At 42.9% G+C, this 24,430-nt stretch overlaps 1 protein-coding gene across 2 annotated transcripts in view; it reads right to left on the bottom strand.

The window, feature by feature from the left end:
* UXS1 (UDP-glucuronate decarboxylase 1) overlaps window positions 1-24,430 on the bottom strand; it is a 1,006,428-nt gene that overhangs the window by 534,405 nt on the left and 447,593 nt on the right. For both annotated transcript variants that reach the window (XM_044072750.1, XM_044072749.1), the window contains exon 8: window positions 8,718-8,777. In XM_044072750.1, the coding sequence (XP_043928685.1) occupies window positions 8,718-8,777 (60 nt within the window). The remainder of the gene's footprint in view (window positions 1-8,717; window positions 8,778-24,430) is intronic.

The raw sequence follows: 24,430 nt of genomic DNA on the forward strand, positions 1-24,430 counted from the left end.
GTTCCTTCTGTAGTAAGAAGTGTTCCTCGGACATCTATACCTGATGGTCAGTTTTTCCAAACAACAAACTTCATTAAGAAGATTTTTAAATTCTTGTAGTGATGGAGAGGATTTAGATTTCCAGTTTTAGTAATTATTTTTCTTGCTATAGTTAGCACAGACCAGATCAAAGGATAGCTAGATACCGTTATACAGGCTGGAATTGGAGCATTAAATAATATCAAAGATTTAGATAAAGTGAAGTTATCTGTGAATATAGCCTGCATAAAAGTATCTGTATCTTCCCATTTTTTTTTAATTCAATAAAGTCAAAGAACATGTGAGACCAATCTGCATTTAATTGCTTATTACATCTCCAACAATTTACATCTTTTTTTCAATTTTACTCATTAAAAGAGGAGTAATAAAAGACCTATTTAAATATTTCCAGGTAAATATGTTCAATTTTAGCTAAGATGTAGTTAGACTTGATGATTTTAATATATTAGTTTTACCTTTATCGGTGGGGAGTTGGCCATTAATGGAACAGAAAGAATTCCAATGACCATTTGGAAATGCATCCAAGTCAGATTTTATAGCTTTATATGTATGTGATAATTTGTTGGTAGTTAGAAACATATTCCGAAGTGACAGAATCATATATTTTATTAAGTTAGGTATTACCTTCTTTGTAGTAGAAGACATGAATTCAATATTATTTTGTATAAATTTCCTTCCTTCTTGCAGGTCTAACCAAAAAAGGGATTCAAATCTAAATTTAGCATTAAGTGTATTGATAGATTTCAAGTCATTGTTTAACATCATTTGATACCAAAAGGTAAATTTTTTTCTGTTGAAAAGTGAACATTTTTATAGAATCTGAAGTAAAAAGAATTCCTTGTGTATAACCCTAGGAGGAAAAGAATGAATAACCACTCTTTATATATATTATATTTAAGTATGAAACTTCTAAAGGATTTCAGTAGGAGTGTTAGTTACTTTTAAATTTTTGAGAGGAAGGGATGGAGAACTGATCCTTCAAAGTCCAAATAGAGGGATTATTTATAAGTGACAATTTTTGAGATTTTTTAATGTATCCAACATTAATATTTCAGTTAATGTTTTCCACTTGGCTTGATATTTAGCATCAGTTAAAAGAGATATCACTTTCATCATGGATGAAATTGAATAAAATTCCAAATTTGGCATAGCTATGCCTCCATTATCCCAGTTTTTCATGTGATAGATTAATGCAATTCTGGGTTTGTTTGGAAACCATAAGAATTTCTGAAAAATTATGTTTATTTTTTAATTATCGAATTTGGGGGAGTTAAAGAAATAGATAATGTAAAGTACTTTAGGGAGTAAAATCATTTTAATAGCAAGTCTTTCATCCATAGAAAAAGGTATTTAGTTCCAACATTTTATCAAGTTGTCCACTGTTGTAAGACTTTTATTATAATTAATTTGCATGGTGTCTTTAATATTTTTGGCAATTAAGATACCTAAATAAAGAAATTGATTAGATTGTGCTAAATATTTTTATAGTCAGCTTGTAAATTAAATTGTTTTGAACCAATTACGAGAATTTGTGTCTTATTATTGTTAAAAGTTAGCCCTGATTTTTTTAGAAAGAGGTTCATGTTTTTAAAAAAAGCTTGAATAGATGACTTTTCACCAGCCAGGGTAAGAAGAATGTCATTTGCAAACATTTGTATTTTAGATGATGAACTGAAATTAAATTTATAACCTATTACACAATTATCCCATCTAATTAAATTTGCCCACGGTTCCATAATTAGTGGGAATAATAAAGGGGATAAAGGGCATCCTTGTTTAGTAGCTTTAATTATTGGTATATTTTCAGAAATACTAGTGCCAATTTTAATGTATGCTTGACTGCCTATATATAACTGTGATATGAGATTTATAAATTTATGGGAAAAGTGTTGTTCTTCTACAAGAATGAAAAAGTAGTCCTAGGGTTTTAGATTTTTTGAAATAGACCCATACACACACACATATATACATATACACATATATATATATATATATATATATACACACACACACACACACACACACACACACACATATATATATATATATATATATACACTCATATATATATATATATATATACACTCATATATATACATATATAGTACAGTTGTGTACACTTACTATAAATGCAGATGTTCGAGTGTATTCACTGTTGCAGTTATCACATTTGGGTTATCTGCTTGCAGTAGCCCTCAGTCAGCCTGATTATCAAAGTCTTGGGTCCTACGTCAGTTGCTGTCTCCTCTTCCATGACGTCAGGTTATCAGGGGTATAATACATGCAGCCGACGCCATTACATCAGTTTTTTCTTGCCCCAGATGTCAGGTGCCCCCCTAATGGGAAGCAATTAAATCTATAAATATACAAGGTTATACACCTCCAGCAAAAAAGCAAATACACCAAAAAGCTTTTAAGCATTGTAAAGGAGAGAAGAGGTATAGCCTAAAGAAGTCAGGGGGCTGGAGGGAGGGTAATCAGGACTGCAACAGTGAATGCACTCGAACATCTGCATTTATGGTAAGTGTACACAACTGTACTATGTTCTTCGTGTTTCACTGTTGCAGTCATCACATTTGGGTAGAGTCCCAAAGCTAAGGATGGGAGGAGGAATTTAGATAGCATTAGGACCAGCTATAAGACCCTACAAGACTGCAGTGGCAAAGCCAGCTCTGGATTTAGAGAAAATTGGCAAATGGTAATGCTTGGTGAAAGTATGTACAGAACTTCAGGTAGCAGCTTCTAGGATGTCCCTGGTAGGTACGCCTCTGAGAAAGGCTGTAGAGGAAGATGCAGCCCTGGTTGAGTGGGGTCTGATCCCCTGTGGGATAGGTTTTCCATGGTGCTTATAGCAGAAATGAATGCAATGGCCTATCCATTTGCAGATGGTTTGCTTTGAAATAGCTTTCCCCTCTGTCCCTGCAGCAAATGTCACCAGCAGTTGTTCAGATTTCCTTTGAGGTTTAGTCCTGTTCAAGTAGAATCTAAGTTGTCTGTGCACATCTAAGGAGTGCAGTAGCCATTCCCTTTTGTTCTGTAGATTAGGAAAAAAGGTTGTCAAATAAATGGACTGATTAAGGGCCACACTGGATACCACCTTTGACATGAAAGAAGGATTGGTCCTGTGGGACACCCTGTCCGCATGAAAAATGAGGAAAGGCTCCAGTGCCATAAGGGTCTGTAACTCAGATACCCTTCTTGCTGAAGTGATTGCTAAAAGGAAAGCTGTTTTCCAAGAAAGGAATTTTAAATCTGCAGTAGCAGCTGGCTCAAAAGGAGAAGGGTGAGTTTCTCCAGTACAAAGTTAAGGTCCCAGGTTGGAGTTGGAGCTCTCCTGGGTGGTCTTAAATTTTTGGCCCCTCTGAGGAACTGCTTGAGCAGTGGATGAGGGAAGAGGGGAGGTTCTGTGTTATAATGAGCTGAAATGGCTGAGGCATGAATTTTTATTGAGGAAAAAGACAGGCCCTTGCGAAGCATCTCAGTTAAGTATTGTAAAATCGGAGGTAAATTGGGCACTGCTGTGCTCATCCCTTGAGAATGGTTCCAGGCACAGAATCTTTTCCATTTTTCAGCATAAGAGTTTCTAGTACTAGGCCTCCTTGCCTCTAAAATGATATTCATCACTGGTTTACTGAGAGATGTTAAAGGAGAGATTAGGTAATTAGCCAGGCTGCTAGGTTCAGTGTTTGAAGCTGAGGGTGCAGAATCTGGTTCCCCCGTGTTGGCGTGGCCAGTCTGGTGCAATGAAAATCGTCCTTGGTTTGTCTTGTTTGATCTTTAGTAGTACTTTGGAGAGCAGAGGCCGAGGAGGAAAGACAAACTATTAGGTTTTTCCAGCTGAAGGACAGAGCATCCACTTTCCAAGCTTGTCTGTGGGGAGTCCTTGTGCAAAATTTTTCCAATTGATAGTTCTGGGGGGAGGCAAATAGGTCTATATCTGGGCTCCCCCATTTGCTTGTCAACATGTTGAAAATCCTTGGTTCCAGTTTCCACTCGTGTGGGTCCATGTGATTTCTGCTTAGTCCGTCTGCCAGTGTATTTAGTTTTCCTGGCAGGAATTGAGCTTGTAGATGCACTTGGTAGCTCAAGGCTGTGTTCCACAATGCCATGGCTAGTCTGCAGAGGGAGTAAGAATGTGTACCCCCCTGCTTGTTTATGTACCACTTAACAGTGGTGTTGTCCATCTTTACCATTAACTGTCCTGGAAGAATGTGGTCCTTGAAAGCTGTCAGAGCATTCTGTAAAGTTAACATTTCTTTTAGATTGATGTGCAGGTGCATTTGACTTGGGTTCCATTTGCTTTGAATGCACTTCCCTGCCAGGTGAGCCCCCCCCCCATGCATAGTCTGATGCGTCTGTTGTTAGGGTTTGGGCGGCAAGGGGTAGTGTGAATGGTAGTCCCTTGTTTTGGTGGCAGGCCTCTTCCCACTAAAAGAACTCTAGGCGTAGGCAAGGTATGATAGGAATCACTGCTTCTAGATTCTGAGAATGTTGACACCATAGGCTTTTTAGATACCACTGTAGTTTCCTCATACACAATCTTGCACAAGGAATTAGAAGAATGCAGGAGGCCATGAACCCCAAGGCTTGGAGTATTTGCCTTGCAGTTAGCAGGGTTTTTGTGGCCACTGTTTGAAGTAGGATGTCAAGTGAATTTGTTTCTCTGGCGTGAGGAAAGCAATCTGGGAAGTTTTATTCAAGCCTGCTCCCAGGAATATAATTTGTTAACAGGGTACCAGGTGTGATTTATTTTTGTTTATGGTGTACCCCAAACAAGTTAGCACCCTTTGTACAAAAGCCAGATGATTCACAAGTATGTACTGGTTTTCTGCCTGAATTAGAAAATCGTCCAGGTATGGGTATATTTGAATATTTCTTTGCCTGCAAAATGCAATGACTGGAGCTAGGCACTTTGTGAATACCCTGGGCGCAGTAGATAAGCCAAAGGGCAGTGCAGAGAACTGATGCGTGTAGCCTGCTTTGAAGCGTAGGTATCTTCTGCAAGATTCCCTGATTGGGATGTGCAGGTATGCTTCCTTTAACTCTAGTGTTTCCAACCAGACATCTTTGCCTAGCATAGGAAGCAATTGGTGAAGAGTCAACATCTTGAATTTTGGAATCACCAAAAAGGTGTTTAGAGTAGACAGGTCCAGGATTGGACGCCATGAATCGTCTTTTCTGGTTACCAGGAAAAGCCACGAGTAGAAACCTTATCCCTTTTCCTCTTCTGATACCAACTGAATAGCCCCTTTGCTTGAGAAAGAGAGTATTTGCTTTTGGGCTTCTGCTCACTGATTTGGAGGTAGATCCGACCAACCGCTTGGAGTTGGTAACGTGTAGAATTGAAATCTGTATCCTTGGAACGCTATATTTAAAACCCATATGTCCTGGGTAATGAGTCCCCAGATCTTTGCATGAAGTGCAATCTTTCCCCCCAAAGGGGCAGTAAGTTGAGAAGTGCTTGTAAGTTTTAAAAAGAAGTCACTGAGACAGTTTACCACAGGGGGGAGTTTTATTATTCCCGGGTTTGGAAGTGGAGGCCCCCCACTGCTTAGTCCTGTGCGTACCCTGGGACTGAAGCCTGGATGCTCTGCTGGATCTGGGTTTGGACTGAGAAAGTCTGGAAGCGGCAGGAAAGGACCAATTCTTAGGAGGCCAATGCCTACTAAATCTCTGAGGTTGTACTTGTAAATAATCTTTAACGGTTTGCATAGATTTAGTTTCTTCCTCCATCTTTTTAAGAAATTCTTCTGCCTTGTTGCCAAACAGGCAGTCCGGATTTAAGGGAGCATCCAGTAATTTCACTTTACCATAATCTGGCAAGGATTGCTCTTTAAGCCAAGCATGCCGTCTAAGTACAGACCCAGTTACAGCAGCCCTGCAAGATGCCTCTAGTGAATCAAAACCATATTGCAACGTATGTTTACCAACTTGTTCAGCAGAATGCATTAAATCCTGTAAATCCTTATTTTCAGCACAATGAGGAATCAACATAATTTTCTGTTTAAGCAATCCAATAATATGCTGCTGATACTTTAACATATGAAACTGGCAATTCATGGCCCTAATGGCCAAAGTTGCAGAAGTGTATAACTTCTTACCCCATCTATCCAGCGACCTGGAGTCTCTATCAGAGGGGGTAGGATTTTTGGCAGTAGAAGTTTTAATGCCCTTGGGTCCCTGTGAAATGGTTTCAGGATCCGCAGTAGGATTTTTGAAAAGGAACTTGTGAGAGTCAGGAACCCTGTAGTATCTATCAGGTTTTTTGGGAGCAGGAGGCAAAGAGTCAGGGGCCATGCTAGATTCCGAAAAGGCATCATCAACAATGTCCAGTACAGGAGGTATAGCTAAAGGCCTGTGCTGGGGCAGGAGTAAGAAATCCCTAAGCCTCTTTTTAGAATCAGAGAAATTCTGACTTTCCCAACGAAAATGCTCCCTAACAGTATGCAAGGTTTCACCAAAAAAGAAATCCTCTGGGGGACAAGCAGAGGAAATAGAGTCCTAAGCATCAGAATCCTCATAGGTAGACAAGATAAATCCTGGTCATCAGAGGAAACAAATTTCAGAATCCTGGTCAGAAGTATCATAAGCAAACTCAGTCCTAGGTCGGGGGAAGGTTGTCTTCCCCTGATTAAAGTAATAAGGTCTTCAGTCATTCTTCTCATTTGTTTTTTAGGCATAGAGGCCTGACCATGCGGTCTGAGTGTCAGGTTTCTAGGCATGGTTCGAGTTTTAGGCTTTGAAGAAGAAGAAGGCGTCGGTTTAATATGCAAGTCAGTAGGCCTGAATACACCCTCAGAAGCCGGTGCCTGCACAGCGACTCCAGACCCATCCAAGACATCCGCAGGTTCTACAGAAGAAGCATCTCGCGGCATACCAGACTCCGAATGGGTCTCAGTAGACGCCTGCGAATCTGAAGTAGCGGGTATCAGGGGCTGCGAAAGCACCTCACTGAGTACCGGCGCCTCGGCGGCCTGTCTCTGTCTTTATCTTTGCGTTTTTTCGGAATGTCGGTAGTCGGATGGCTTACCGAAGACATATTGGGATAATTAAACTGAGCACTAAAATATTTAGAAGTGAAAAAATATACCAACGACGGATAGTTTGTGGTTTAAATAAGGCACAAAACCGACAGTGAGGTACGTTTGAGGTCAGGGCCTAGGCAAGGAATACAGTATGAATGAAAATCTTTTTGAGGTATTTGCTTTCCACAAGAAATGCAATTATTTACTTTTACTGACATCGGTTTAGAGCAAGAAAAAGTTTCCCCAATGGGGTACTTGGCTTTTAGTTGAAGACTTTGGTTCTGAAACTCGAAAACGAAAATTTCAGGAGACGGCCAACTGGCACTTGCGAACTGCTTCTGCTTCGGGCACCGCATGGCAAGAAAAACTGATGTAATGACGTCGTCTGCATGTTTTATACCCCTGACGACCTGACATCACGGAAGAGGAGAGAGCAACCGACGTAGGACCCAAGACTTTGTTAATCAGGCCGACTGAGGGCTACTGCTAGCAGATGACCCAAATGTAATGAATGCGACAGTGAAACACGAAGAACACACACACACACACACACACACACACACACACATATATATACATATATAAACTTGTTAAATTTACTAAATATAATTACATTTAGCTCAACCTAACACATTTAAGAACTTAAGCACTTTAATGGAGTAAAAGTACAGTGTTTGAACTTACCCAAGCTCCCCCATGAATCAGCACATTAATATTAAGTTAAGTGCAACAGAAATGGGGATACTATCACTGCTTTCTCGTCAAATAAGGAAATGCAGTGGATAAAAAAAATCAAATTATCTAAACAACCAACAATCAAGGGTCATTCTGCATCATTATGCAATAGGTTTAGAATTAAATACTAATACATGCTTCACTATAGAAACGTTCATCATGCGCTCCACTTACAGCAGCAACACACTTAGTAGCTATAACCCTTAATCTTTTACTGACACATAAACTCAATGCTTTTCCCTACTGCCAAATCGTAACACACACAAGCACAATGAATTAGGAAAACAACATACTCCCAATGCTTTTCTCTACTGCCAAATCATAACATACACAATGAAGTAGGAAAATAACACTATATCAAGCGGTCCAATGCCCCAAAGTAAAACATCAAAATATATGCCAAGATGATACACACAATGTTATGAGGCTACTTTCTGGGCAATCACAGGCTCATAGGTAAACACTATTACACACCTAGTCAATAGCCAGAAAGTGACTAAAGTTGAGAATCAAACCCTGTACTCTGCATCCATTAACTAAATGCTGTAACCATTTTGCCAATCTCTGAACCCCATAAAAAAATACATTTTGCACACCTGAAACCAACTGAAACAATATCCTGTAATCCTCCAGACCAAAGGGATTTTTTTTACAATAAAAATATTAAAAATATAAAAAATGAAAATCCTATTAAAAATATTCAGCAGTCTATTGCTTCAGGAAAAACAAGGCAGCCTAGTTTCTAAGCTGAATAATTCCCTCTAAGGTGGCCAGTGCTGGCTGGACCTTTCAGAGGCGGTAAGGTCCACTACTTGCAAACCTGGGCTTCAGTACAACTCCATATAGTACAGTATTAGTTAATGCAGCACAATCTTGTCAGGCATTACTGCATGCTTAGGTTTATAAAGTTTTTCTTACCTCCGTAAACTTCAGAGGTTGAGGCCAAAAGAAGCCGGGCTCCAACACGTTTAGCTAGTCCTAGAAAGATAAAGAAAGCAACAGGAAAACTATTAAAATACTTGTACCAGAAGAAAGTCTGTATTTGGGTAGTTCTAAAAGCTGTTCTTTTTGTTTTCACTTCTTTTCAAATCCATAAATTGCATAAACACAAGCACACATACATACATACACACAAACGTGTGAAGCTATATATATATTATGCGCACACACACACACACACACACACACATGCGCATGTGTGTAAATATATATATGCACATATATATATATATATATATATATATATACACACACACACATATATATATATACATATATATATATATATATATATATATATATATATATGCACTCACACATGCATATGCTATATTTATCTTATACATGTACATCTATATATATATATATATATATATATATATATATATATATATATATATATATATATATATATATATACACACACACACACACACACACACACTATATGCATATATTTTAATTATACACAAGTGCATGGAAAACAGACATAAATATATACAAAAAACCCAAACATGCAAGTCTGTGCATATACATGTGTGTGTGTGTGTGTGTGTGTGTGTGTGTACACACAGACACACAAGTGTATGGAAAACAGATGCAAATATACACACACACACCTCCATACATCTAACTAGATACAAACTTTCCAGATCTACTTTATCAGTTTTGATGCAGACATTCACAGGAAGTGAAATTTACAAGGGAACATATACAGACTGCACTCCTTTTTTTAGAAACTCACTTAGTCTCACTACATAAGTAGGCAAGTGATCACAGGGACCGTATGTCTAGCCAAATGCACACTTAAGCAGGTTTACTTAAAAATTCTTGCCAGATTATACGTAAATTTACTTCCCAAATCTAGCAGAGCCACACAATTTATTTATTTATTTACTGACACTTGATTACCGGGAATGTCCGATAGGGTAGAAGCCTATTTTCAGTGGAGGCTCAGGGAGAAAAGCTCCAAATTAATACAAAACATTTTAAGAAAAATTATACAATCTTCAAAAATAAACAAATACATCTGCAGTTAAGATAATTATAACAAATTAGACATAATATAAAAACAGTGGCTAAGAATTCATACAAGGTATATGACAATCATTTAATATTTTGAGAAATTATAGGCAGTTTGTAGAGAAATTAAAGGTAAGTCACTCTGATACAAACAGGAATTGCAATACGAAGCAAGGGAAAAACATGCTAATGGTATACTTAGAGAGAAAGTCATGGAAGGGAATTAGACAGCAGAAAGGAAGTAAGTGAAAAGGAAGAGTAAGAAGGCACAAGGAATGAAAAAGTACATGTTCACATTTAGGGATATAGTTTATCCTGGTTTTGAGCAAGAACAGATCCAAATTTTAGCTAGAAATAATAATAGGAATAAAGAATAGCTGTGTAAAATCTTATACCATAGATGTCCATTTCTTCCATGCTGCGGTATTCTAAACCTTTGGGGTTATCCTCTGCTTAACTACCCGAATGTCTGGCCAGTATACAAACGCTTTAGTGAATGCAAGGTATGTGGGACGTCTGACATCAGCCATAGGGTGTGCGGGCCATAAAAGTAACATCTGCACATACCTTTCCTCAAAACTGAATGCCCCAGTCGGATCCCAGTACCAAGTAGCTGCACACATCCTGTCTCATCCAAAAAGGCATTTTTATATACGGGTAGGAGGGAGGGATAGACGTGAGGGACAAAATACTGCAACACAGAAGAAGAGGCGATCTATGGTTATGGTAAGAGGTTACACAACTATTCTATGACCTTCTATTCCCAAACTGCATTATTCAAAACCTTTGGGTGACTGCCAAAGCTCCAAGGGAAGAGGAGGATGGTGCTATGGAACTGTTTTCCAAGAATCCATGCAGGATTGCCCTAGCAAACCCTGCTCTAGACTTGGAAATATTGTCCAGTTTGTAGTGTTTGGTGAAGGCATGGACAGATGTCAAGGTAGCTGCTTCTATAATGGAAGCAGTGTCCAACCCTTTGAAGAAGGCTCCAGATGAAGCCACGGGACTAGTGGAGTGGGCTTTAATTTTTGAGGTTAAACGTTTGCCATGGTAGGAGTACAAGGAGATGGCCCTAGAAATCCAGGCGAGTGTTTTGTCACCATCTTTCCCAGAGCTCTGGGGTGAAAGTAGACAATTGCTCTGATCTCCTAAGGGACTTGGTCTTGTCAAGGTAGAATCTTAGTTGTCTGTGAACATCAAGGGAATGCAGGGCTCTCTCTGTCATTCTGAGGATGTGGAGAAAAGTGGAGAGGTGAATATATTGGTCCAGGGACAGCTCATTGACCACCTTAGACATGAAGGATGGATTGGTCCTTAAGGTCACTCTATCCTTGTGGAAGATTAGAAAAGGTGGGTGGCCATGAGGGCCTGGAGCTCTGACACTCTCCTGGTTGATGTCAAGGCCACCAAAAGCACAGTCTCCCAAGTGCAACATTTTATAGAAGCTTTTTACGCTGGTTCAAAAGTAGTAACAGTGAGCTTCTCCAAAACGTAGTTCAGGTCCCATGAGGGTGGAACTGGCTTCCTAGGGGGTCTGAGGTGCAGTACTCCCTTAAGAAATAACTTCAGTGAAAGTCAGGAAGCAAGAGGCGGGTCAAGTGGCAAACAAGCCGAAATAGCAGCTAGGAGGGCCTTAACAGAATAAGTCAGCACTGCTTGCAACAATTCACACAGGTAAGACAACACTAAAGGGACCTCTCCTTGAAATGGATCTAGCTGTCTTTTAAGACATCAAATACAGAATCTTTTCCATTTGGACAAATAAGATCTCCTAGTATTGGGTTTCCTGGCATTAAGCACATCCTCCGTGTAAAGGTGTCTGAAAGGAATCAAAACTGTATCACCCACAGGGTTAGGGTCACAGATTCCAATTAGGGATCCCTTGTGCTGTGTGAGAAGGTTCACTCTGTGAGGTAACTTGTGATGATCACCCCGTCTAAATTACGAAGGAGGGGGAACCAATGCAGTGCTGGCCAAAAGGGAGCCACCAACAAGATTTTTGGTTTCTCCTGCTGAATTTTCAACAGGACACTCTGTAGAGTGGGGAGGGGGGGAATGTACAGAGAAACATCCCCTTCCATGGCATAGAAAAGGAGCCCGTTGCCCTTGCTAGGGGACTGGGTGCCCTGGTACAAAAAAGAGTGGAAGTTGTCTATTCAGAGGAGAGGCAAACAGATCTATTTGTGGTGTACCCCACTTCTGGACTATGTCTAGGAACACATCCCTGTGTAGTATCCATTCATGGGATTGTGGCATGGACCTGCTCAAGGTGTCTGCCTTAGTGTTCTGAGCTAAGGGAATAGAGACGACCTGTAGGGTGACTCAATGTTGGGCCACCAGTTCCCAGGCCTGGAGTGCAAGTCTGCATAGCAAGTAAGATTCTGTTCCCCCCATTTGTTCACATACCAGAGAACTGTAGTGTTGACTGTGAACAACTTCAGGGGGCCTTGCTTTAGAATGTGCTGGAAGGCCTTCAGAGCAAGGATGATGGCTCTCAGTTCTCTGACTTTTATGTGCTCCTGCTTGAAGGGGGCTGTCCATGTGCCTTGCAACCATACCTCTCAACCTGGAAACATGAAAAATCTGGACAAGGACCATGAAATATAGGCACAAATCTGTACACTGATTAACATAAAATTTGCATGCATATTTATGTAACTCTCGCCCACTTCAATGGAATTATGGGATACCAACGTTCAAACACAAACTGAAGAACAGACAACCAAAATGTGGCATCAGAGTCCCCCTGCAGCCATTTCAATACACAAACACTAATAGACATTTGCTAAACAAAGCAATACTGTCTCACAATGAAAACAGACTTGGCATTAACATTTCTCTGCCCTTGAAACATTCAGTAAAACAGCATTGAAACCCACACCACATTCAAGGAAAATGCATCTGGCCGCATAATGTATGACTGAGTTCCATGCTATCATATGAGCTAATTAACTTACATTTTTCATGATGCATAGGAATGCCTTACTATTATAGGTCAGGTTACTGTTTTGTTTAACTTCTGTTACTCCGTACTTAACTGTAATCATAAAATGTACAGACAAGTATAAAATGCACAACTATAACCTCACTAATTTTCGTTGAAAAAGATGGTCACAAAAAGTGCTCCCTGTACTTTAAGGCATAAAGAAAACAAGAAGTTATGTACTCACCATAACGTTCGATGTATGTAGTCCATCTCGCCTCACATTCTTACTCGTGGATTCGGAGCCGAATGTTGGCTCCGACTCGGCCAAAACTTTTCTAGCTCTAAGTCTTTCTATTGGCTGGGCTAAGATGGTATCCCATGCAACACTGCTCTATATCCCCAGATCTAGTTTGCTGGGAACACCAGCACTCATTCTCCATGCATAACAACAGCCAAGGAAAGGAAGAACAACCCAAGGATGATGGGAGCTCTGAAACCAGTCCTAACCTCCAGATCCTCCAGGAAAGGGGAAGGAGGGGGGGTAAGTAAGAATGTGAGGTGAGATGGACTACATACATCGAACGTTATGGTGAGTACATAACTTCTTGATGTTATGTAGTCCAATCTCGCCTACATTCTTACCCGTGGGACAGCGTCCCTAGCACCCAAATCCTGGGAGGCTCAGTGGAAAATACTCCTGAGCACTGTGGAACCAAAGGAAGACCTGCCCCTAGATACCACATCCAACTTGGAATGAGTAACAAAGGTGTGAGGAGATGCCCAAGTAGCCGCAGCACAAATATCATCCATAGACAATCTGGCCTGATAGGCTGTAGATGTAGACACGGACCGAGTAGAGTGAGCCTTCACCGGAAACAGTAAATCTTTACCCCCTAAGGAATACATAAAGGAAATACAGCTGGAGATCCACCTGGACAGAGTGACTTTGGAAACAGGAGACCCCATTCTGTTTTCCGAAAAAGAAACAAACAGTTGATCAGATTTTCTGAGGTTTCTCATTCTGTGGAAATAAAAACGTAGTTGTCTATGTACATCCAATTGATGGAATTTGAATTATGCCTTGTTGGAGAACTGGGGAAAAACACTGGCAATTCAATGGATTGATTAAGGTTACTAATTGACGCCACTTTGGGAAGAAAGGAGGGGTTCGGTCTAAGAGAAACTCTGTCCTTATGAAAAATCAAGTATGAGGGTTTGATTAATAGAGCTTGAATCTCTGAAACGCGTCTGGCTGACGTGATGGCTACTAAAAAGACAGTCTTCCAGGTCAAGAACTTTAAATCATAAGTAGCTGCAGGTTCAAAGGGGAATGAAGTAAGAGCCTGTAGAACAAAGTTTAAATCCCAAGGCATGACAGGTTCCGATACCGGAGGATGAAGTAAGAGAGTTCCCTTCAGGAAAGCCTTACAAAGTCTATGAGCCATCAGACTAGGCTCATTTGCGACATAAAAGGTAGACATCGCCGCCAATTGGACTTTAATGGTGGTGGCTGCTGAGCCCTGGTGAAAAAGCATAGACAAGAACTCCAAAACAGATGAAATTGGAGCCGTGTAAGGGTCAATCCTTTGGATATGAGCCCAAATTGAAAATCTCTTCCATTTGCTGGAATAAATCTTCCTGGTCGAGGGCTTGAGAGGAAGATAAAATATGAACTACCTCCGGCGAGAAATGATGAAGCCTAACTAATGACGGAAGTGGAGAAGTCAGGCTGTCAACCGGAGGGTCCGCAGACAGGGATGGAGCTGCCCTGACATACGTGTCAGTAAGTCTGGTTGTGGGTCCAGAATCCAAGGAGCGTCCACGAGGTAGGGATGGAGAAAGGGAAAACAAATCTGACGAGGCCAGTGGGGGGCAATCAGAATCATTCTGCTTCCCAGGATTGCGCTTTCTGAATAACCTTTGACAGCAAGGGGACCGGACGGAATGCATATAGTAGACGGGAGGGCCAATCGTGGACTAGAGCGTCCATGGGGGACTCCCCCAGAGGGGGAATCAACGTGAAGTAACTGCTGCATTTGGCATTGAAGGGGCTGGCAAAAAGGTCGCAACAAGGCTGACCCCACCTGCGGAAGATCCGTTCCGCAACGTGGCAGTTCAGGGACCACTCGTAATGCATCAGAATAGCTCTGCTTAGCCTGTATGCGATCACATTGGGCTTCCCCGGAATGTGCGCTGCCACCAGAAAACGTTGGGAAGACACTGCCCACTGCCATACTCGCATGGCCTCTCTGCACAGGGGATATGACTTGTTCAGATACTATACCACTGACATATTGTCCGAGTGGATTGCAATAGTCCCGAGAGGAAGAAAGCTCTGAAGTGCCTGCAACGCCAGTAACACAGCTCTCATCTCCAGGACACTGATATGCAGATGCATCTCGTGCACTTGCCATGTGCCTTGGACTGTCCTGCCTAGATAATGCCCCCCCCCCCAATCTGGGAGGCATCCGTGGTCACTGTGGCAATCAGGGACGCCGGAACGAAGGGCTTTCCTGTGTCCAGATTGTCGGTGCGAAGCCACCAACTGAGATCTTGTTTGCACCTGTCCGTAAGTAGAATAGGGTGGGAAAGAGGAAGATGTTGAAGCGAACACTGAGCAAAGAGAAGCCACTGAAGGAGTCTCATATGTAACCTTGCTAGAGGAACTAACATAATCGTCGCGGCCATAGTCCCCAACAGTTGGAGAACCCATCTTGCCTTCGCTCTTCTCAGAGGGAGCAGGGTGTGAATTTGTTGTTGTAGCCCCTGAGTCTTTCCTGTGGTAGAAACGCCGGCATAAGGACGGTGTCTAGTTCTGCACCTATAAAAATGATATGCTGTGAGGGCAACAAGGCAGATTTTTCCCAGTTCAATGATATGCCCAACTGTTGACGCAGATTTATAATGGCGTCTCTGGTCTGAATTAGTAGATGCCTGGTGGTGGCAGTGAGAAGCCAGTCATCCAGATATGGAAACACTTGGAATCCTTGACATCTCAAGTGAGCAGTCACCACTGCCATGCATTTGGTGAACACCCTGGGGGCTGTGGTGAGACCAAAGGGCAGGGCTTGAAACTGAAAATGACTGGCTCCCAGCCGGAAGCGTAGGTGACTCCTGGATGCCCTGTCCATTTTGATGTGGTAGTAAGCATCCTTGAGGTCGATGGAGCACATCCATACTTCTTTTCCCAACAAAGGGAGAATAGACTGCAATGTGAACATTCAGAACTTGGACTTTTGTACAAGGTTGTTCAATCGGCTGAGATCTAATATGGGTCTCACGTCCCCTGTTCTTTTCGGCACCAAAAAGACTCTTGAGTAAGTCCCTAATCCGATCTGGTCTGAGGGGACATGTTGGATGGCTCCTTTTTCTAGCAGCTTTGAAACTTCTGAAGCTGCGTAATCCCTCTGACTGGGTGGAACATCCGGGATTTTTCTGACTGGAGTGGGGCCTGACGAAAAAGGAATGACATAACCTCCGGAAATTATTCGTAAAACCCATTGGTCCTGGGTGATGTCTTGCCAGGCCTCCAGGTATAACGAAATTCGACCCCCGACTGGCTCCGGAAATGCACAGTTGGGCCTCCCATCAGGAGCAACGGTAGGGAGAACCACGAAAGGAATTGCGGTCTCCCGAGTTGCAGGGGCCTCCTCTGCCTCTAGGGCGGCGTCTCCCTGAATAACCCCCCCTCCTCTGCCTCTGGAGGGGGGCTCACCTTGTGCACCGGGAAAAAACCTCCGATTTCTTGAACCACATTTTTCCACCCCTCTGGGCCTTGGGATAAGGCATAGAGGGAAGGGAAAAACGGACTCCTACAGCAGACAGAGTTTTTCCCTCCTGCTCGCACCTGGTGAGGGTGTCTTTCACCTTGGTTCCGAACAAAGAGGAACCATCAAAAGGGGCATCAGTGAATGAAGACCGAAGGCCTCCGCGAAATGACAAAGGCGCATCCAAGGCCTGTCTCCTAAGGGCGACTCCTGAACTTGCTGCCCTACTCGCTCCCTCAGCCGCATATGAAATCAGCCTCATGGAGGAGTTAACAATGGAATTGAGGGTAGACATCTGGGCATTAACCGTCTGGGTCACCGCCTCAGAAACGTTACCTGTGAGAGTATCTCCAAGCTCCTTGAGGAGATCTCGCTGGAGCCGTGTAAAGTGAGATAAATAATTCAGTGACCGTAAGGTAAAGGTCGCTGAAGAGAGGGTACGCTTCCTGTACCGGTCCATGGTCCTAGACTCCTTATTAGGAGGATGGACGATGGAAGAAGACTCGGCTAATTCCTTCTGAGTGGCCGCGGCCACCACCATGGCATCCACAGGGACACCCTTGGACAGAAACTCCTTACCGGGGGGAGCAGACAGAAATTTATTGGGACTCCTGGGGACTGGTTCCACAGAGTCAGGGTTCTCCCACACCCTTCGACAAATCAAATCCAGGAGTTCGTGGAGACACCCAGGAGGCGGAGGGCTGAGTGCCGAAGGCCTTCAGGAAGACAGACTCCTCCTCGGAGGGGGCTTTGGACGGCCAGTCACCTCTTTGTTTCAAGGTCTCTAGGATGTCAGAGAAAGAAACATCCTCAGAGGATGACTTGTGGGACCCCTCCAATTCCTCGAGGTCAGTATCTGATGTGAGAGACTCATCCTGGGAGTCTATGTGCTTCCTCTTGCACGTTTTCTTTCTAGGGGGCTCCTCAGGCAAGCACTCTGAGGGGCCCTCAGAAACTTGGGGACCACTCATGGGGTTACCCTGAGCCCTTGGGGCTCCGCTGTCTAAGACAGGTGGGTGATCAGAGACCCGCACCGGAGTAGTAGGGGACAGAATGACCGACCCACATGATGTCGCTGACGATCTGGCCAGTGCTCTCCGCATGGCCTCAAAGGCTGGTACCCCTGCGTCCGAGGAGCGACCAGCCTCCGAAGCCACGAAAGGAGTCGGAGTTCCCCGCGCCAAAGCACTGAGAGGGAGACTAGGAACCGAGAGATGTCAAAAAGCCTCTCCCTTAGGTCCGACTGAAGAATCCATAGTCCTGAATCCCGTGGACGGCGCTGACGGGGTCGGAGCTAACGTCGGCACCAATAAGCCAGGAGGGGCCATCAGAACCAACCTGGAGACATCACTCCAGCTCCGAAGGCTGGGATGAACTCGGAGGAAGTATCGAAGTAGGTTGCAGGACGGGCTCCGGAGCCGAGAACAATTTTGCTAAAACTGGCGAATGAAGGAGTCTCTGCACCACTCTATCGACGTCCACATCCGATAATGTCCTGGAGGATTTGGAGAACAAGGAGGGAGATCGAGACCTCCTCTCAGGTGATACTTGTCTAGTACTAGGCGATCAACTCCTAATAGGTTCCAACATGATTGGAGCCAACACTGGTTCCATCACCACCGACATTTTCTGCGGCCCCGAGGACAGTAGAGCCGAGGATGTCTTAGTTGATTTAGCCATTTTCTCCGGTGGCTCCGAGGAGACTGATGGAGCCGGAGACCTCTTTTTAGATTTGGTGGTTTTAGCTTTAGAGCTGGAAGCAGTTTCCAGACCCTCTTCGAATGAGGGTTTCAGAAGTCCCTTCAAAATCAGCTTATTATTTCTTTCCTGAAGGACCCTAGGACTAAATGCATGACAGTAGCTGCATGACTCCTGGAGATGGATTGCTCCCAGACAATAAACACAGACAGAATGTCCATCGGTAATGGACATTTTATAGCCACACTTTGAGCACTTCTTAAAGTCCGAGGGCTTGTGCTCCTTAGAGTCTTTAGACATCGTAACCAACTATCACAAACCAAGACAAAAAATTACAGGTATGGAACCAACTGGAAAAAAACAGTCAGAGGCTTACACCACACTTAGGGCGGGAAAAAACTATCACTAACACAAAACTCTAAGGAACTATCCCCAGACACACACAAGAATGGTGGAAGGACTAAAACATCTAGTTTAAATGGTTTTAGACCAGAAGTTTACAACACAGGGAAGCCAGGGGACAGACTAGGTCCTCTAACTGAAACGGGCCTAGCCCGTTGGAACAGCTAGTGGGATACCACAGAAAAAAATCACACACAATTTTTCCACGAAATAATAGCAAACGAACAATAGCTATTAAAATAGCTTTTTGCTTGCAATAAATTCTCTCAAGAAGAAGAAAAAAGGGTACTTAGCCACAGCCAAGAGCGAGACCACGTCCGAGCTACACGAGCGGCAAACGAGATCTGGGGATACAGAGCAGTGCAGCATGGGATACCATCTTAGCCCAGCCAAAAGAAAGACTTTGAGCTAGAAAAGTTTTGGCAGAGTCGGAGCCGACATTCGGCTCTGAACCCATGGGTAAGAATGTAGGCGAGATTGGACTACATAACATCTGCATGTCAAACAACTCTAAACTTTCTGGATGTTTTCTCCCCAGGCCTCTGACCCAATCAGACTTTCCCAATCACCAAATATCAATAAATAAATAAATAAATGATAAACTATTCTGGAAGATGATAAAACAACTGCCTAGTAGTATTACTGATTCTTTTCCACTATGGCTGATTACTCTTCCAACACATGCAACTGAAATCTAAATGACTACACCATTTTTTAACAACTATAAAAACTATCTTTAGTACACCATAATACGGATACTTTCCCCTGCCAACCAACTCTCTAACAGTTACTTCCCAAACATCCACACAGCTTTATCCACTATAAGACTATGCAGCCAGACTTCAACCTTTCTATTTCCACTAAGGAAAATTTTTATCAAAACTGAACTTTCAGGTTCAAGCTTTACAAAACTTCATCCAAGGTTTCTCAACTCAAGAACAAAAAACATTGCTGAATCTCTTATTTACATTTATAATCTGTCCCTAACACATACAAACACTCCTCTCCGTTCACAAGAAAAAAAACTTTGCACTACCCGCTCACTCGCTAATATACTATCCATCAACACACAGACACACTCTGTTCATGAGAAAAAAAGCTCTGCAGTATCACTGAATTTATCAGTGTGGTAATCGAAGAGGTTAAGTACAGTGGCACAGGCGCTGTAATGTTCTCCCTGTTGTCTCTTCCCAAAAGCATACCCTAGAGCCTTTATAAGCCAGCTATGTTATATCCATATTCCCTAAATGGCAATGTTAGGTCTATATTGTTGAGTCAATGGTCAGCACGGACTACCCTGTCCATAAGGTACATTGGTGCCACTCCTAGGGGGTAAAGCAAGCTTTAGGATCAAACATGGAGAGATAGCACCTTGATCCTCACTTGTATTCTGTAGTTGCTTAACATGTGGATATACTGTGCAGAAGCAAGGCTTAGGCAAAATGTTAACAGAACAACACATATATCGACCCCCAGCAACAATCAGCAAAGAGACAAAAAAAAACTCCAGCACAGACTTCGCATAAAAATCATTTCAGTTAAAGTGGTTTATCAGTGAAGTAATAAATACTATGCCGGTCAATATAAAAAAAAAATCAATTAATGGAACTCAGAGACGGTTAAAGAAAAAAGAAATAAAAATTTAAAATCCATCTTAAAAATGTCATGTTTAAAGGAGACAATTTGTAGTCCTAACAAACTCATCTCGAACAGAAACCATCATTCCCAATCTTCATCACAAAAGCACAGCCAAGTTTCCATTATTAAAAGATGGAATAATTTAAAATCCATCTTAAAAATGTCATGTTTAATGGAGACAATTTGCAGTCCTAACAAACTCATCTCGAACAGAAACCATCATTCCCAATCTTCATCACAAAAGCACAGCCAAGTTTCCATTATTAAAAGATGGAATAGATTAATGACAAACTTATCATAAACAATCAATACTGAAAAATACACTAATAAACTGCAATTCACAAAACTTACCAATGGATGAAACTGAGAAGGAAAGAAAATAACTAATAAGTGAACCCCCCTATAAATAAATAAGAAAAAAACCCAGAAAGCTTTGTAAGCTCAAACATTGTCCAGTACAAGCCATGGGTTACAACAAAACTAGTAAGTAAGCACAAATAGAAGTAGTATATGGCCTACATAACTGTCCAGAATTAAAACACAAGACAGGGTTATGAGTTTGTTGAAACAGGGAGATAATCTGCAGGTTGTGAAAATAGTTGTGTTTAGCCTTCTGAACTTGTGGTTTACAGAGGTTTCTATGATCTACACTAGCACATTTGTTGTTGAGATAGTACCCATGATCTCACTCGCTCGCTAATATACTATGTCTATCCACCATACCTCTTCCAGCAGTCCCAGTTAGCTGTCTGCGAAAGCAGCTCTGCAGACTTCTCTCCAGGCTATACCTCTTCCAGTAGACCCGCTTGGGGCTCTATCCACAAAAGCAGCTCTAAAGACTTCTCTCAAGGGCAGGCTATACTATCCACCATACTCTTTCCTTCCAGCTTCCCGCTTGCTAGTAACAGCTGGAAATGTGTGCACGTGAGCCCTTGAGCTCAATTCCGACAGGCTGACGGAGCTGACGTCATCGTACACGTGATGGCGTCAGCTCAAAAGCAGGGGAAAAAATGTAAAAAACAAGCTGGGAAAATTTCGGAAATGAACGGGTGCCACTCGGGAATCGTGGCACCCCATTATTTGGACCCAAAAACTCGGTAAAAACTGAGTAATTCGGTAGGGTTGGGAGATATGCTTGCAACTTCAAGTTGCCCACAGCAGCTCTCCAGCCCAGGTCTGAGACATCTATGTACGGCTCCTGGACTGGGGTGAGGGGTTGTAATGCAAGTCCTGGGTTGAGAGAGACTTGATCCAACCACCAAAGGATGTCCTTCCTTAGGCATAGTAGGAAGGGAATGTTGTGGTCCAAGGGGTGGGAGTGTTGGGTCCATGTGGACCTCAGGTACCAGTGAAGTTTTCTCATGTGGAGTCTTGCCAGTGGCAACATGGAGTGGAGGCCATATGACTTAGGAATCAGATATTGCCTCCCTGTCATAGCACTGGCTTGGAGGACAGACAGCGGGTATTCCTTCAGGCTTTCCACCTTTTGGGGTGGAAGGAATGACCTCATAATGTCTGTCCTTATTCTGTACCCCAAGAAAACTTGGTCCCAGGAGGGGTTTAGTTTGGACTTGGGGAAATTGATGTTGAACCAAGGGACTGCAGGACAGAGATTACTTTTTGGAGATGAATGAGTAGGGAAGTGGAGCAACCTGCCTGGATCAGGAGGTCGTCCAGGTACGAAAAACTATGAATTCTTTGGACCCTGCAATAGGCTACCACTAGAGCCAAACACTTGATGAATACCCTTGGAGCAGTAGATAGCAAGACAGAGAAAGTACAGTTTTGTACCTACCATAAATGTAGATGACCGATAGATATGCAACTGCAGTCCTTACATATGGGTTGTCCTGCCTCAGGCAGCCCTTCGGTCGGCCGGATTCCAAAGTCTGGGTCTGGCGTCAGCTGATGTCACCTCTTCCCCGACGTCAGAGCGACTGGGGTATAAAAGCATCAGTCGACACCATCTTCTTCAGTGTTTCTTGCCCCAGATGCCAGGTGCGCTCCAAAGAAGGCTAAAATTAGAGACTGGATAAAAAATTCCAGACATGCACAACAGTAATAAACAGATACACCATAACAGGTTTCCCCAGCTAATTGGGAAAAGGGGAGTGGACCCAAAAAGGATAATTTACAGAGGGGTAGGAGGGAGGGAAAACCTGACTGCAGTTGCATATCTATCGGACATCTACATTTATGGTAGGTACAAAACTGTACTATGTCCTTCAAGAATACAACTGCAGTCCTTACATATGGGTTGAATACCATAGCCAAGCTGGGGGTGGTAGGATCTAAGACAAAGATGGTGTAGCTAAAATGCCCTGCAGGACTGCCGAAGCAAAGCCTGCTCGGGATCTGGAATATAAAGGCAGGTTGTAGTGTTTGGAAAATGTATGCACAGAGCTCCATGTAGCTGCTTCTAGAATGTCCTTTGTAGCCACCCCTCTTAGGAAGGCTGTGGAGGTGGCTATAGCTCTGGTGGAGTGTGGCCTGATATTGGCTGGCACACCTTTTCCATGGAAAGAGTAACAGAATCTGATGCAGTGTCCAATCCATTTTGAAATTGTTTGTTTGGAAATTGCCTTTCCTTGTACTCCAGCAGCGTGAGCTACAAATAGTTGGTCAGACTTTCTGTGGGCTTTTGTTCTGTCCAAGTAGTAGCGCAATTGTCTGTGTATGTCCAAAGTGTGCAGCAGCTTTTCTCCTTTATTTTGAGGATTGGGAAAGAAGGTAGGCAGGTGAATTGCTTGATTTGCAGATACCCTGGATATCACTTTTGGCATGAATGAAGGATTTGTTCTTAAAGAAACTCTGTCCTGATGAAAAATGAGAAATGGAGGTACTGCCATGAGGGCCTGTATCTCAGAGACTCTTCTTGCTGAGGTAATTGCCAACAGGAAAACTGTTTTCCAGGAGAGAAATTGCAATTCTGAAGATGCTGCTGGCTCAAAAGGAGGGAGAGTTCATTTTTCCAACACGAAGTTGAGGTCCCATGCAGGCACTGGTGGTTTTCTGGGAGGTTTGATATTCTTAATCCCTCTTAGAAACTGCCTTAGCAAAGGATGTGAAAACACAGGTGGATCACTGTTGTATTTTGCTGAAATTGCTGAAGCGTGTATTTTTATGGAAGAATATGAAAGGCCATTATGTAGCATTTCTGCCAAGTATTCTAGTATCTGTGGGATGCTCATTACTGATGCATCCTGACCCTTGCTGGCATTCCAGATGTTGAATCTCTTCAATTTGGCTGAGTAAGTTTTTCTGGTGGAAGGTCTGCGTGCTTTCAGTAAGATCTCTTGAACTTCCTTGGAGAGAGAGATATAGAAAGAAGTCATGGAACCCTCCAAGCTGTCAGCTGTAATGTTTGCAGGTTGGGATGAAACGTCCTGTAATTGTGCTGAGTCAGAAGCAGAGGCCATTGAGGCAGGGGCCACGGCTTGGTGCGAGTTATGCTCCTTAGTAATGGATACCAGTGCTGTCTTGGCCAGTCTGGAGCTATCAAAATGCCTTTCGGTTGTTCTGCTTTGATCTTCAGTAACACCTTGGTCATTAATGGTAGAGGTGGGAATGCATAGATTGTTAGAGAGTTCCAGCTGAAGGAGAGAGCATCCATTCTCCAGGCTTGAGGATGGTGTGTCCTCGAGCAGAACTTCTTCAGATGATGATTGAGGTGTGAGGCAAAGAGGTCTATGTCCGGCCTCCCCCATGCATGAGTTATTTGAGAAAAATGTCTGGATGCAACATCCATTCGTGCGGATCCAAGATGTTTCTGCTTAGACTGTCCGCCAGAACATTGTCCTTGCCTGGAACAAACTGGGATTGCAACTGTATGTTCAGTTTCAGGGCCTTTTCCCAAAGAGTCATTGTTAGCCTGCAGAGGGGGTAAGAATGAGTGCCTCCCTGTTTGTTTATGTACCACATAACAGTGGTGTTGTCTGTCTTTATTAGCAGTTGACCTTGCTGAAGAAATTTTCCGAAGGCCTCGATTGCATGAATCACTGCCAACATCTCTTTTTGATTGATGTGTAGATGCAATTCCCAGTGTGCCCATTGCCCTTGAATGCATCTGCCCTCCATGTGCGCCCCCCATCCATGATTTGAGGCATCTGTCATAATGGTTTGGCTTGTTTGAGGTTTGTTGAAAGACATGCCTTTGTTTAGCTGGCTTGCCTGTGCCC

The sequence above is a fragment of the Protopterus annectens genome, chromosome 5.part0 (assembly GCF_019279795.1).
Source record: "Protopterus annectens isolate FY-2018-M chromosome 5.part0, PAN1.0, whole genome shotgun sequence".
Lineage (NCBI taxonomy): Eukaryota > Metazoa > Chordata > Ceratodontiformes > Protopteridae > Protopterus > Protopterus annectens.